This window comes from Glycine soja, unplaced genomic scaffold (assembly GCF_004193775.1).
Source record: "Glycine soja cultivar W05 unplaced genomic scaffold, ASM419377v2 tig00104150_1_pilon, whole genome shotgun sequence".
In the NCBI taxonomy this organism is placed as follows: domain Eukaryota; kingdom Viridiplantae; phylum Streptophyta; class Magnoliopsida; order Fabales; family Fabaceae; genus Glycine; species Glycine soja.
In genome coordinates this window covers 14,799-30,937 of record NW_021144396.1, presented here as the reverse complement: position 1 = coordinate 30,937, position 16,139 = coordinate 14,799, and the positions used below count along the sequence as shown (strand labels likewise).

The window sequence follows — 16,139 nt, the reverse complement described above, 5'->3', positions numbered from 1 at the left end:
ATTTTGGCTTAATTATCTCAAAGTCAAAAATGGAGATTTGCAAGACTCACATTTATTTCCTAGGAACAGAAATAGGAAACGGGAAAATAAGGCTTCAGCCTCATATCTCACAAAAAATTCTTAGTTTCCCAGATAAAATGGAAGACATAAAAACCTTGAGAGCTTTTCTAGGCCTACTTAATTATGCAAGAAACTTTATTAAAGTCCTAGGAAAATACACAGCTCCTCTTTACAATAAAACATCTTTGACTGGACAAAGAAAATTCAACACAGAGGATATAAAATTAGTCCAAAAAATAAAAGAAATGGTTAATAACTTGCCACATCTATCTATATCACTATATTCTGACTATTTGGTCATAGAATGTGATGGTTATGAATAAGGATGGGGAGCCATCCTAAAGAAAAAGAAAAATAAATACAAAAAAAATCATGATGAAGAAATCTGTAGATATGTTTCATGAAAGTACCACACAAAACCATAGGTATACTTAACTTCTACAAATTACGAAGTAAACGCCATAATAAATGCTTTAGAAGGATTTAAACTCTTCTTGATTAATAAAAGCGAAATTACCATAAGAACCGACTGCGAAGCAATAGTGGCCTATGGTAGCCAACAAATAAATACTAACAAAAAGTCTCATAAAAGATGGCTTTTATTCCAAGAGTATGTTTATCACAGCGGAATAAAAATAAATTTCGAACATATACAAGGAGTTAAGAATGTTGCTGCTAATATTCTTTCTCATTTTGTAGGGATACAACAAGATGAAGCCTTGTAAGGTCTCATATCAAAATATAAAACAAAAAATGAAGTTTGGCAATCAGGAATTGCCTGTACTTACAAACGAGTTTCACTACCCCGGTAGGGAAGCTGTCAATGACAAATTCAATTGTCTTATTGATAATATTTGGAACATTCCAAAGCATACAAACAATAATGAGAAATTTGTGTGTTCAGTGAAAAAGAGCATAATTTGTGCCTTATACAATTTCTGAATAGCAGATAACCAAGGAGTCTCCCTCCTTACAAAAGCCTCACCTTTTGGAAAAGGTTATACAACTTTTGTCCTATTATCAGGTCCCCATAAAGGTGTTTATACCAATTTTAAAGACCTTTGCCTTGCAAAGGAGGGTATTTAAAGCCCAATTTATAAAGGATTCTATTCTAGGGAAGAAGCAGAAAAAGTCCTTGAATTGAATACTACAAATATCAATAAAATAAAAAAGGTCCTTGAGCTAGAAAACATGACTATAGTCATAAATGTTGACCAAACCAAGACCAGCCATAAAACCTATAAAGACTCCGTCAATCCAAATATTCTCGGACCAATAAATGGCTTGAACCTAGGCAATTTCAAGAAAATACAGAACTTATTGTTTAAGGTACATAGCAACCAAACCCAAATTTCGGGTCTATATGTAGGCGTGCATGCTTATTTCAACCAAAAATTTGTATGCACCAATAAAATCCCATTCAGCAAAGACAAAACCAATTGTCCTTGCAAAATAAAATTCCTTTTCAGAAAAGCCAGATTAGACTTAGACCAGTTTAAGTCCTTTGGATATGAGGATTTAGCAATTTCCACAAAGAGTCTACTGGATTATGGATATTTGGAATTAATCTTGATTCCTCCATCAGATAGATTTGAAGGATTTAACCCCTCCATCAATGAGGCTATAAACCTAATATAGGTAGAAATGATGGATTATATTGCAATCAAAATAATAACCTGCCTGGGCAATTTTTCTGCTAAGAACTACCCCTGCCATGTCATGAAACTCTTACCAGAGGATCATAGAAATTTTCCCTATCTGTTCAATGATGAATATGAAAGTTGGGATGTATAGGAAAACACACAATACCAATACAGCCTCATGAGGGCACAAATACAAGGGTACCAATGGTTCTTCGAAGAATCGGACAAATAAGAGTTTGCCCTAGTAAGAGAAACTCACGACACAAAGCTCTTCTAGCCAGTATACAATGGGAAGTTCTTCATTCCTTTCTCGGTTGACCACAACAACAAATTTGTTCAGTTCTTCCAAAAAGAGAAGAAAGACAAAGAAATTTACGAAGCCAATGGATGTCATGGACAACAAACTCCTCCTTTCCCATCCACTGATCTCTCAATGGAAGACTCATAAGATATTTTTTATTCTGGAAATATCTAAGACAAAGAAGATGTTACTATTACAAAAACAACAAAAAATTGAAGACAAAGGCATCCTGCCAAAACACAACTATAAATTCAAGGCAGGAATCTTTACAATTACACAGACCCTAACACTAGGTCTATCTATAAATTTTTGTTTGGGCCATGCGACAAAGTAAATGAACAGTAATTTTACTGTTCTTAACTGAAGGGGCCTTTTTCTTTTTCTTTCAGTTTTCTCTATAAAAAGGGTCTTCTCGGGCTTAGTTGTAGGCACGCTGGTGAACACCACAAAAATTAGTGAGAGAAACAGAAAGGAAAAAGTTTGTAATAGTTGTAATAGTACTTTGTGCAATAATATCAAACCCATTTTCGGATCTTCTTCCCTCTTCCCCCCTATTCTTTTTGTCAAACTCTAAGTATGATATCCACTATGTCTGGCTAAATTCATTTAGAAAATGCGAATATGATTTAGAACCCAGATACTCACTTTATGTTTGAAATTTTCTATATAATTTTATGTCTTCTTTTCTTTTTGTTTTTTCAAAAACCTAGGATTTTGTAAGCCTGCAAAGGTGTGTCCTTGATATCTGTTTTTGAAGAACAATAGAAATCCTTTATGGTTAGGCTGGTGCTTGGAGGAAAGAAAGATCATCGTAAGACCTAAAGGGTATGGGCTAGTAAAGATCTTTAGTACTCGACTTAATATCTAGGAAAACGCTAGAGGATTTTTTTTTTAAGTTTTTTTTAAAAAGAGTCTGGGATCATTATATTTTATATTTTTCTTAAATAAGATAACTTTACAATGTCCACTTGAAGAGTGTCCTATATCCATTTGATTTGATCCTATCTTCCGCTTTTTGCATATTCTTAACTGCTTAATTTAATTACTTGTTATAATATAATATAATCTAAATAGGAAGCTCTGCCACCTTTATTGATTTATATTATATTATTTTACATACTATTGCTTTTACGTTATACTATTGTTTTTACGTTACTATTTTTACTTTTGTGTTGTCTATAATATAGGCGACTCGATACCTCTTTGGTAAATAATAATAATAATAATAATAATAATAATAATAATAATAATAATAATAATAATAATAATAATAATAATACAGGCGATCCGGTACCTCTTTGGTAAATATTTATTAGAGATGAAAATTAATATTTTATCTTAAATTTAATTTATAAGCTGTTAAGTTGGACTAAGTATCTTTGTTGTAAAACTTTATGAGCACATTAACTTTTTACCATTGCCCGGTTTTTTCTAGTGAAGACTATAGATATTAATGCTAACGCGTTTTTTTAGGCATTCAAGACGTGACTCATTTATATTTAATTATAAATTATTATTATTAAGTCAGCTAGACTCAAATCTTCAGTATTGACACAATTTCTTGGAAGAAAATTAAGACACAGACACTGCAGTGTGAATAAGGCATACGTGTGGACTTGGATGCTACAATTAAAGAAAATACTTACATATTTCTCATTAGTAAGACATTTGATGTGATCTTAGTTTTGTCATTCCTCAATTTGACTAGGGTTGATATTCATGGTCTATAACATTAAAATTATTAACGGTTTTTTTTAGATTATTAATTATAAAAAATTAATATAATTCTCATAAATAATAAATAAATAAATAATGTATATTTTTTTCATATGAATGTTTGTTTGAGGTATATTTTAATTTTCTTGGGAGTGAAATAAAATTTTAAAAATAGGAAAAAAAATTTATGGTGTAATTTTTTTAGTTCTTATAATTTATATTTTTATTTTATTTTATTTTTTATATTTTAAAAATGATATTTTTAGTTTTTATGTTTTATATTTTAATTTTTTTAGTCTTTACTACTAAAATATGAGTAATATTATTAATTATAATTAATTATAATTAATTATAAAAATATTAGCAATTATCAATTACAATTAAGTATAAAAGTATTAGTAATTAATTCATAAATAATTTATCATATTTGTAATAAAAAATAATTCATAATTTATAACTTATTTGAAATTAATTGTTTTTATATTTTTTAATAATAACTAAAAGATAATTAAAATAAAAATTAAAAAAATCACTTTCAAACTGTAAGTATTAAAAGAAGGACTAAAAATATCATTTTTAAACTTTAAAGATTAAAAATGAATTTAAATATAAATTATAAGACTAAAAAAACTATTTTCAAATTATAGGGATAAAAATATCCGAATCCTAAAATTATAGTTAAAAAATGTGTAAAGTTAACCCAATTTTTTTATTTATTAAACTTAAAATACATGCTATATGGATGCAAAGAAAGCATGCATAGTGAAAATGAGGAGTTTTTCTTGACAGCTTTTTTCCCTCCTTGTCATATGTGGGTTCCGCAGAAACCGCGTCACTTATTCACACTTTACTTTAGTTTTCCTGTTTTTTTCTCCATTGAATAGAATAACTTATAGATTGTTATAAATTATTATTATTAAGTCAAGTCAGCTAGACTCAAGTCTTCAGTATTGACACAATTTCTTGGAAGAAAATTAAGACACCTGACACTGCAGTGTGAGTAAGGCATACGTGTTGACTTGGATGCTACAATTAGAAAAAAAATGCTTACACATTTCTTATTAGTAAGATATTTGACATGCTCGTAACACAAGTAATAGATAAACATATAATATATATACTTCTTTAAAAGAGGAAAAAAACATGATTATCAAAATAGGAAGATTATGTTGGGTATACTTATATTTTAATTTTATTTTAGTTTTTATAGTTTGAAAGTGATATTTTTAATTCTTATATTTTATATTTTAAGTTTTTTAGTCTTTACTATCGAAATATGAATACTATTATCAATTACAATTAATTATAAAATATTAATAAGTAATTTATAACTATTTTATCACATTTATAATAAAAAATAGTTGATAATTTATAATTAATTTATAATTAATTATTTTTATATTTTTTAGTAAGGACTAAAAATAATTAAAATATAAATTACAAGAACTAAAAAAACTATTTTCAAATCATAAGAACTAAAAATATTATTTTTAAACTATAGGAATTAAAAGTAAATTTAAATATAAATTATAAGACTAAAAAATCATTTTCAAATTATAGGGATAAAAATATAACAATAATAAAATTATAGGAACAAATGAATAATTTGACCTAATTTTTTCTTGGCAGCTTCTCCCTCCACTTGCCATATGTTGGGGTCACTTATTCAGACTTTATTTTAACTGTATTGGACCAATCAAACAATGATGCAGAGGTCTTCTAGTTTTAGTCTTTGTTCTGCTTTTCAAAACATTGCAGCAGAGAGAGCATTGGTTGATGTCATGGTTGATGTCATGACTTCCTTTTTTTTCTGTTCTTTTTCTTAAAGAATACAAATCTTTGGGTTGGAAATAACTCAAGTCCCACATCGGCTAAAAATAAAGTCAAATTAGAATATATAAATAAGAGGCAATACTCATCCCCTTGAGCTAGCTTTTGGGGTTGAGTTAGGCCTCTCACTTTCTAAGACTTTGAAACTAGTACAACCCCCACATGTTAGAGCACCACATGGGATAGTTGTCTAGATAAAAAAAATCTGAAACATTCAATTTGTGCTATGTACAATATACATGAAAAAAGAAGAAAACTAAATTATTGTGATATGTTAGAACAAATGAGACAATGGGTGAAAGTTTGAAAGAAAAAAAAGGCTTCAAGTCTCATGTCTCTCAGGATAAACACTTGAATAGTGTTTCACTCCCTATATATAGAAAACCTCTTTCTTCATTTTTTCTTGTCCCAGTTGAGAAGTATTTCCTCAACTTTGCTTTCTCCCTCCCAAATCTCAGTCGATGCATTTCCGGCAAACTTCTCCCTCTTTCTTTCTGTCGCACTAAATTTTCGATTGGTTATTAGAGTGACTTTTCAAGTTATATTTTCGGTTGGCTATTAGAGTGAATTTTCAAGTCATATTTTAAGGTGGCTTTAGAGTGACTTTTCAATTCATACAAAAGGGTGTAATTCTAGAAAGGTTCCCTCAGTGTAGTGGGAATCTTATACAGTGATCTAGGCTGTTTTATCTTGGGGACTTCGTGGTTGATAGTCTGCTTGCACAATTTTTGGCAATGCCGCGAAACGTCTTGAAGAAAGCAACATTGTTCGCAACTCAGCCAGTAATTTTTTTGGTTTGCCATAAATTTATTCAATTCAGCCAGTAATTCGATTCTGCCATGGCTACCATAGATATTACTGGCTCGAACAACAATGACCTCAACAAACCTTTTAAGTTTGAAGGGTATCATTTCAAACGTTGGCAACAAAAGATGATGTTTTCTTTAACTATGAGGAAAGTTGTCTATGTTTTGAACACTGATATTCCAGTGATACCTAAAGATGCTGAGAAGGAAGTGAAGGATAAAATGACTATGGAATTAGCTCTCTAGAATGAAAATGATTACCTATGCAAGAATTTCATTCTGAATGGGTTAACTGATGATCTCTATGATTATTATAGCCCATATAAGTCTGCCAAATTAGTTTGGCTGGCTCTGGAAAAGAAGTATGATACTGAGGAAGCTGGGACTAAAAAGTATGTTGTTAGTCGCTACCTTAAGTATCAAATGACTGATGATAAATTAGTAGAGTCTCAATCCCATGAGATACAAAAAATTGCTCATGATATCATATAAGAGGGTATGGCTTTGGATGAGCAATTTCAGGTTGCTGTCATCATAGACAAGTTGCCTCCTAGCTGGAAGGATTTCAAAAACCTTCTCAGACACAAGACCAAAGAATTCTCTTTGGAGTCTCTGATCACACGTCTGCGCATTGAGGAAGAGGCACACAAACAAGATCAGAAAGATGAAGTGTTGGTTGTGTCTCAATACAACACTAAAAGGAAGAACACAAGTGCAGTTCTGAAGCCTACTGGCAAAAACTTTAAGAATTAGAACCGCAATGTGAACAATACCCCCAACCGCAACAAGGCTGGGTTTACTCAGACCATAGGTGCAGATTTATTTACTTTGACCAAGAATAGGGTATTTGTAGGGAAAGGGTATGCCACTAATGGCATGTTCAAATTGAATCTTGATATTAATAAAATTTCTCCTTCTGCTTACATGTTGTGTGATTTTAATATCTGGCATTCTAGACTTTGTCATATAAATAGTCGTTGCATATCTAACATGAGTAACTTAGGTTTTACTCCAAAGCTATCTTCAAATCACTTTGAAAAATGTGTTTTTTGCGGTCAATCTAAAATAACTAAGAAATCACATAAATCAATAGTTAAAGAATCTGAGCCATTGGATTTAATACATTCTGATATATGTAAATTTGATGGAACGTTGACCAGAAATGGAAAACGATATTTTATCACTTTTATTGATGACTACTCTGATTATACATATGTATATCTTATGAAAAATAAAAGTGAAGCGCTTGACATGTTTAAGTTATATGTAACAGAAATTGAAAATCAATTTAATAAGAAAATTAAGAAACTTCGAAGTGATAGAGGCACAAAGTATGATTCTAGTTTGTTTAATGATTTTTATAATTTGCATGGAATCATACATGAGACGACTGCTCCATATTCACCTGAAATGAACGGTAAAGCTAAAAGAAAGAACAGAACTTTTACAGAATTAGTTGTAGCTACTATGTTGAGTTCTAGTGCAACATCTTTTTGGTGGGGCAAAATTTTATTAACTGTTTGTTATGTGCTAAATAGAATCCCCAAATCAAAAAGCAAGACATCTCCCTATGAGATATTAAAGAAAAGACAACCAAATTTGTCCTATTTAAGAACTTGGGGATGCCTGGTCTGTGTAAGGATCCCAGACCCAAGAGGGTTAAACTCGCAAGTAGAGCCTATGAATGTGTGTTCATTGGTTATGCTATTAATAGCAAAGTGTATAGGTTTTATTACCTAAACACAAAAGTGATCATAGAGTCAAATGATGTTAATTTTTATGAAAATAAATTTCCTTTTAAATTAAGGAATAGTGAGGGTACTTCATCTAGTCACCTTCCTGCTATTAGTAGTAAAAATCTTGCACAACCAGAACCAGAAATAAAGCCTCGAAGAGGTAAGAGAGCAAGAATTGCTAAAGACTATGGGCCCGATTATATGGCCTATACATTAGAGGAGGATCCATCAAACCTCCAAGAAGCTTTGTCTTCTTTGGATGCTGACTTGTGGCAAGAAGCCATTAATGATGAGATGGATTCTTTAGAATCTAAGGCATTTAGTAGACTTGCCTCCTGGTTGCAAACCAATTGGTTATAAATGGATCTTGAAAAAGAAACTTAAACCTGATGGTACTGTGGATAAATACAAGGCTCGCCTTGTAGCCAAGGGTTTTAGACAAAGAGAGAATGTGGATTTCTTCGACACCTTTTCACCAGTCACTAGAATAACATCTATTCGGGTGCTAATATCACTTGCTGCTATTCACAGTCTAGTGGTACACCAAATGAATGTTAAAACTGCTTTTTTAAATGGTGAATTGGAAGAGGAAATCTATATGGAGCAACCTGAAGGGTTTGTGATTCATGGACAAGAAGATAAAGTCTACAAGTTAGATAAGTCTTTGTATGGTCTAAAACAAGCACCTAAGCAGTGGCATGAAAAGTTTGATAACTTGATAGTCTTGAATGGATTTGAGGTAAATAAAAGTGACAAATGCATTTACTATAAATCTATAAATAATATTTGCACTATCATATGTCTATATGTAGATTACCTTCTCATATTTGGTTCAAATATTCATGTAGTGAACGATGTGAAATCATTGTTGTGTAACAACTATGATATGAAAGACCTTAGAGAAGCAAGTATAATCCTTGGTATTAAGATTACTAGGTCAAAAGAGGGAATTTCTCTAGATCAATCTCACTACATTGAGAAAATCTTAAAGAAATATGACTACTTTGACTGTAAACCTGCTAGTACACCATATGATCCAAATGTAAAACTGTTTAAGAACACTGGTGAAGGTATACGACAAACTGAGTATGCAAGTATCATTGGCAGCCTTAGGTATGCCACTGATTGTACTAGACCCGACATAGCCTATGTTGTGGGATTATTATGCAGGTTTACCAGTAAACCTAGTAAGGAGTATTGGCATGCTATTGGAAGGGTAATGAGGTACCTTAAAAGAACCATAAACATTGGATTACATTATAAAAGGTTTCCCGCTGTACTTGAAGGATACAGCGATGCAGATTGGAACACTCTTTCAGATGATTCCAAAGCAACCAGCGACTGTATATTTAGTATAGCTGGTGGGGCTATTTCTTGGAAGTCAAAGAAACAGACTATCTTAGCTTAGTCCACTATGGAATCTGAGATGATAGCACTAGCAACTGCTAGTGAGGAAGCAAGTTGGCTGAGAAACTTACTTGCAGAGATTCCTTTATGGGAAAGACCGATACCAGCTGTGTTGATCCATTGCGATAGTACCGCGACTATTGCAAAGATTGAGAACTGTTATTACAATGGTAAGAAACGATAGATACGTCGTAAGCATAGTACTATTAGAGAATTACTCTCAATAGGAGCTATTAGAGTGGATCACGTACGCACTAATGATAATTTAGCAGATCCTTTGACGAAAGGATTAGCTAGAGAGAAAGTCCATAACACTTCTAAAAGAATAGGACTATTGCCCTTACTGCAATGATCATTCATGATGGTAACCCGACCTAAATGACTGGAGATCCCAAGAACTAGGTTCAATGGGTAATAACAAGTTATGAAGTGATATGAGATGAACATGTTGTTATAAGTGAAAGCAGCATGATTCCTGAAGTAACAAGAGGATGAGTTATGAAAAAAGTCTTAATTCTTAATTCTTAATGAGATATATACTCTATGTTGAGTGGAGTACCTAGGCTACAGGAGTACTCTTGATAGACTCACCTATGTGAATGTGGAAGTGGGGGCCTCTTCATATGAAATTTTGGGCAAAAATTTCTAGAGCATTCACTATACCGGGATAGACGTGCATGGCCTTTAACGCACGGGCTTTATAGAATACACCTATGAAAAGGTTGCGTGTGGTTTGATGTCGGAGATAGAGTTCAAGACTTTGAGTCACTCTAGTAAAATCTGAATCTTACTCACTATGCAAAGGTTCAAGTTGTATAACACCTTTTTTTATGCATAATTTTATGAAATCCTCGAAAATCTTCTTTTCAAATTTCAAGTGGGGGATTGTTAGAACAAAGGAGACAATGGGTGAAAGTTTGAAAAAAAAAAAAGGCTTCAAGTTCCACATCTCCCAGGATAAACACTTGAATAGTGTTTCATTCCCTATATATAGAGAGCCCATTTCTTAATTTTTTCTTGTCCCAATTGAGAAGCATTTCCTCAACTTTTCTTTCTCCCTCCCAAATCTCAGCCGATGCATTTTCGAAAAACTTCTCCCTCTTTCTTTTTGTCGCACTAAATTTTCGGTTGGTTATTAGAGTGACTTTTCAGGGCATATTTTCGGTTGGCTATTAGAGTGACTTTTCAAGTCATATTTTCATCTGACTTTAGAGTGACTTTTCAAGTCACACAAGAGGGTGTAATTCTAGAAAGGTTCCCTCAATGCAGTGGGAATCTTATACAGTGATCTAGGCTATTTTATCTTTGGGACTTCGTGGTTGATAGTCTGCTTGCACAATTTTTGGCAGTGCTGCGAAACGTCTTAAAGAAAGCGACATTGTTCGCGACTCAACCAGTAATTTTTTCAGTTTGCCATAATTTTTTTCAACATTATACTTTGTATGAAAATAAAAACCATTGTTTGTTCAATCTTCAATCTAGTTTTCAAAACATTGCATCAAATAATGTTGGGTAATGTCAGTTTTTGGCATATTATTTTTTCGTGAATCAAAATCTTTGAGACTAGTCAAGCCATCATATGACAAAGGCTCGGCAATGGCTCTTTGGATCAAAATCTGAAACAATCTATTTTTTTAAGCACATATATATAACTTGAAAACAAATTCTATTTTCAGTCTTTTTCTTCGGAATCATCATAACTTATTTGTAACACATTCATAATATTTCTACTTTTATTATCTCTTAGCCTATCCAATGTACTTATCCACTGTGAAAGATTTTGACCAAACAATTAATTTCCTCAATTGCTAAGAAATGGCCTTGAGCATGTAATAGTTCATCTTGTGTCAACTTTTCATAATCATTCATAATATAGTTACATTTGAAAACGTAAATGCAAAATAACTAAACAACATTGTCCCAATTCAATGGTTGGATTTGGTAAACATTATTTATTCCATGTGTCCTTAATATGTATTCATCCCTAGAAGTTATGATGATGATGCCCCCTCCATCTAACCATTCATGTAATAGAGTCTCTATTCCATGTGCACAAGGACAATATGTGGAAAATAATTTTGAACAGTTTGTCATATGGTCAGAGGCTCTAGAATCGATGATCCATGGAGCTTTGGAATCAGGTTTGGAACTAAGGAAAGCAGCAGAGAAAGAGATACCTTTTTGAGCCAAAGAAGAGGATGGTGTCACTGATATTTTTGTGGTAAAGAGTTTATACAAGTGCTCTAGTTGTTCCTTAGTGAACGGAGATGACTCAGAGTTGTCTTTTCTGCTCCACATTTTCAGCATTTGAGGTTTGGAAATCCCAACCCTCTCCAGTTGGTTTCTTTTTTGAGTTGGCTGGTTTTCCATGGAGTTTCCAGTAGGTTTCCTTAGTGTGTCATTGTCTTCTACAATGATCACACCAAGGTCGCTACTTTTTTTCTACTTCTGGTTTGTGTCCCCTTGCAACCAGTGCTAAACTTTCAGCTTCTTGCATCCTTATACCATCAGAGTTTTGCAGCATGATTTTCCTCCTAGATTCCTCCCTCCTAACAGTTTCATTACCACCAGAATTCGTAGAAGTGGCGGAGAAATTTTCTCTAGCCACAACGTTTTTTTCCATGACTGGATACCACAGGATCAGAGTCGAAGCTCTAATACCATGTGATTTTAGGGACTGTTGGGGAGAAAAACAATAGGAAAGGAAGAATAATTCTTTTATATTATTCAGAAATAAAAGATTTACATATATAGGCAAAACTGTCAATTACATGATAAATGCAGAAAGGAAAGTGAATAAAAAGGGAGCAGATCGAATCAGAGAAATTTGATAATAATCTGATTTTGATCCTAATTATTCAATCTTCTAGAAAAATAAACATCCAACTGTCTAATTAATTCTTAATATAGACATACAACTGTCAACAAATGCATATGAGTTTGTCCTGTTAAGATTGTAGAGAGCCAAAGCGATTTTTATTGAAATGTAATCAAATCCACGGTCTGGATATAACATGTAAAAACAGTAAAAACCTTTTTACCTAGAGATAAAAGATGCCCAATGATTAAAGCCTCAAGATTTTGCATTGAATGAGGGTGGTCTGGCACCAAGTCTTAGGATATAAGAGGAAATAGTCATTAAAATGGAAAAAAATGATGAAAAAAAAACAAAATGAAATATAGCAAGCACATATCAGTAAAATTTAGAAATTATTTTCAAGTTGTACGTAGAAAAACCATAAGGAAAAAAATCAAGGACCCATGTTGCTTGAGATAGGTTGAAGATAAAGGAAAATATTCTCTTCCTCCTGTACTCACCCATGTTTTCTCAACCGAAATTTGACACAAAACAATCCCTGAATAATTTCTTTCACTTCCTCCGGACTCTCAAGTCCTTAAATTGTATTCAATATCACGATTTCAAAAAGAGACAGTGAAACGTCACAAAAGAATCATATTCATCTTCAATCAAGATTTCAGTAACACAAAGAATAGGAGAATATGATAGAGATGTCGGTAGTCAAAAGCTAAAAATCACATACGAATCCAAATTAAAAAAGAACCCATAACCCCAAACACAGAAACCCAACTGGAGCATAGATTAGAAAAAACTTTCACACTATTGTAGATCCTGAAACCGACACGCGCGCGACGATAGAGGGAGGCTTTGGCGAAGTGACGGATGAGAGAAGCACCAGTTAGAGTAAGCGTCGATGGCGACAGTGGCATGTCAGAGAGACACTAGTCGAGCTACCGAAGAAACCACGAAGGAAAGAAAAGCATCGATCTGAATAGTCTCAGCACACATGAGAAATAAGTATTGCGTGGTTTCCTTCTCGAGTAACAAAAATAACAAGAAGCTTCTAAGTTTTGAATCTGAACATGTCTTTGATGAAGTTGTTCACATGAAGGCAATTTGTCCAGTAACAGTCTTCGTGAAAATACTAGTCAAGCCCTCAAATGTAAGAGTCAAAGAACAGGGCATAGTCTGTTCAGATAAAAATCTGAAACAGATTACGTGAAAGTAGGAAACAGAGATGACTTCATCAGATTGGCTCAAATGAAGAATCCTTTTGTTTCAAGTTCTCTTCATGCTGTCATGTAGAGTTAATGATCGTAATATTATACATTAATAAATTGATTCAAATAAGAAAAAGCTTATTAGACATAAAATTCACAGGCTTTGTTTAAGTTTCATAAAAAGGATCAGAAATTGTATCATCCTATGCAAACATTACATCCAAAAGAAAAAGAATGATATCTAACACAAGTATCCTATGACAACCAAAACAATAATTTTGTGCAAGTACACTTATTTGACAATAGATTTCATCTCAACTAGATCATCATCTGGAAGACTTGAAGATTTGGAATTCAATCTATTTATTATCTCTTGAAGAATTTCTTCGATCTCTACCTGTTGTAAATGTTGTAGCCTGAAAAATTAAAGAGAATGAAGAATTCCAAATCATCACCCTAGCAAACCAAAACAAAATGTACATGTTTTAAAATACTATTTACATAATAACAGTATTTCTTCTGTTATAAAATACTATTTGTATTAAACATGTGTAACATGTTACCTCTTCAATATCTCTCAAGTCTAGTTTAGAAAGGGATAGTAAATTCAAGAAAACTGCATGACTGAGAAGCGAGGAAATACATGCACATGTAGATAACTTGGTGCATATATATGTAAGAAATGAATTTCTCTTGTGAAATGAGAGAGGATTACTTACTCATTTTGGATATGCAAACAAGGGAGATGTGACACTTGTTTCAGAGCTTTTCTCCATCTCCATACTTGCTCCCTCTCTTTTGCTCCTCTGAATCTTTCTTCGTGATCCATAAAGGCTTTCTCATAACATCCACTCTGCTTTTGCACCTTTAATGGATCAACAACATAAAAAATGGGCAGAATTCGTCTTGTTGATGTTTCAATGTTCTTGCAGATCCATGCTAGTTCGCGCAAGCACCAAGTTGAGGAAGCATAGTTCCTTGAGAAGACCACAATGAAATTGCGAGACCCATCAATGGCCTTATACAGCTCGGATTCAATGAATTCACCTTTCATGACATGTACATTATCGTTGAAGGCATCAATGCCATTCCTATGGAGGGCTTGAAGAAGAAGAGCAGCGAAATTGTTGCGTGTGTCTAAACCGCGGAAGCTCACAAACACATCATATGTCCTTATTGCATGCATGATGGTGCTAGAAGCCAATGCAATTCCAGAAGTTGAAGGAAGCAGGGACAAGTGTTTCTGGATACAAACGAAGTGGACAGTGAAGAAATATTAGGTTAGTTAATTACTCAACTTTGCTTTCTCCCAAGCTAACATAACCATATATATGAAGTTGATATGATTGCACTCACACGTTATTTTCCAAATTTGCTTTCTCCCAAGCTAACATAACCATATATAACATCCCTTTTCAGTTTAGGCTTTTTTTTTTTTTTCTCGTTGCAGCTTTCCAATATACTTAGCATTTTTGACAAAACTAGCTTACACCCTCAATAAAACAGCAAAAATATCATTGATGAGATATTCTTTCACATAAAGCAAGACCCATAGTTATCTTTCCTATTTCAGAAATTCCGAGAACTTGAACATCATTAACCAACCCAAAATGTAAAATCTTTGCTTATTCTTTAACTCGAAATTCCATCCTAACCAGATTATATCATTTGGAAGACTTGAAAATGTGGGACCAAATTTAATATATTTGTTACCTTTCGAACCATTTCTGGAATGTGTACACAGTATGACCTGAAAAGATTTTTTTTAAAAAAAGAAATATGACTAAGAGCAGATATAGATAATAAATGATTATTCAGCATGAAATGAGAGAGGATTACTGACTCATTTCCAATAACCCAACCAGATCGATTGGCCACACGTGTGAGAGCTTCTCTCCATCTCTGCACTTCCTCCATCGTCTCTTTATCTCCTCTGAGTCTTTCTTCGTGTTTCGCAAAGGCTTTCCCAAAACATCCAATCTGTTTTCGCACCTCTGATGGATCAACATCATAAAAAATAGGCAGAACACGTCTGGCCGAAGTTTCAACGCAGTAGCAGATCCGTGCTAGTTCTTGCAAGCACCAAATAGAGGAAGCATAGCCCTTGGAGATGACCACATAGAAAACACGAGACCCTTCAATAGCATTAAACAGCGCGGGTTGTATTTGTTCGCCTCTGTTGAGACTTTGATCATCTGTGAAGGCATGAACGCCTTCTCTTAGGAGAGCTTTGTAGAGAGAAGCAGCTATATGGTGGCGTGTCTCTGAACCACGGAAGCTCAAAAACGCATCATACTTCGCCATCGCGTGAGATGAAGAAGCCACTTATTGCAATTGACAAAAGTGGAAGAAAACTTGTTGAAATAAAATATAAGTCAACCCTCAAATCAAGACAAGTCAATTTTAAAATATAGCAAAAGGTGAACGTCTCTTCCTTTCCGAAGCTTCTTCACACTTTCTAGGGAGCTTATTCTCTGTGAAAACTAAGTTACCACAAGTCAAATTATAAATTACTCAATACATTTTTTTATTGTGTTTCTTTAATAAAATAATAATTTTCTTTTTTTATGTTTTTTTTAATTTTGATAAATTATTTAGTTTCATATTTGTTCTTTTGCAA

The 16,139-nt window shown here is 33.1% G+C and overlaps 1 protein-coding gene across 2 annotated transcripts; it reads right to left on the bottom strand.

The window, feature by feature from the left end:
* Window positions 1-12,940: 12,940 nt before the first annotated feature.
* LOC114404469 lies at window positions 12,941-15,907 on the bottom strand. 2 transcript variants are annotated; one of them, XM_028367402.1, is made up of 4 exons: window positions 15,363-15,907; window positions 15,233-15,269; window positions 14,239-14,762; window positions 12,941-13,593 (listed from the first exon to the last, which is right to left on the bottom strand). In XM_028367402.1, exons 1-4 carry the CDS (start codon window positions 15,821-15,823, stop codon window positions 13,578-13,580), a joined length of 1,038 nt encoding a protein of 345 aa, XP_028223203.1. In that variant the 5' UTR covers window positions 15,824-15,907; the 3' UTR covers window positions 12,941-13,577. The 2 variants fall into 2 exon arrangements, with proteins under 2 accessions (XP_028223203.1, XP_028223202.1); XM_028367401.1 differs by lacking the exon at window positions 12,941-13,593 and adding an exon at window positions 13,637-13,935 and having other exon boundaries at window positions 15,363-15,906.
* Between the last annotated feature and the right edge of the window lie 232 nt (window positions 15,908-16,139).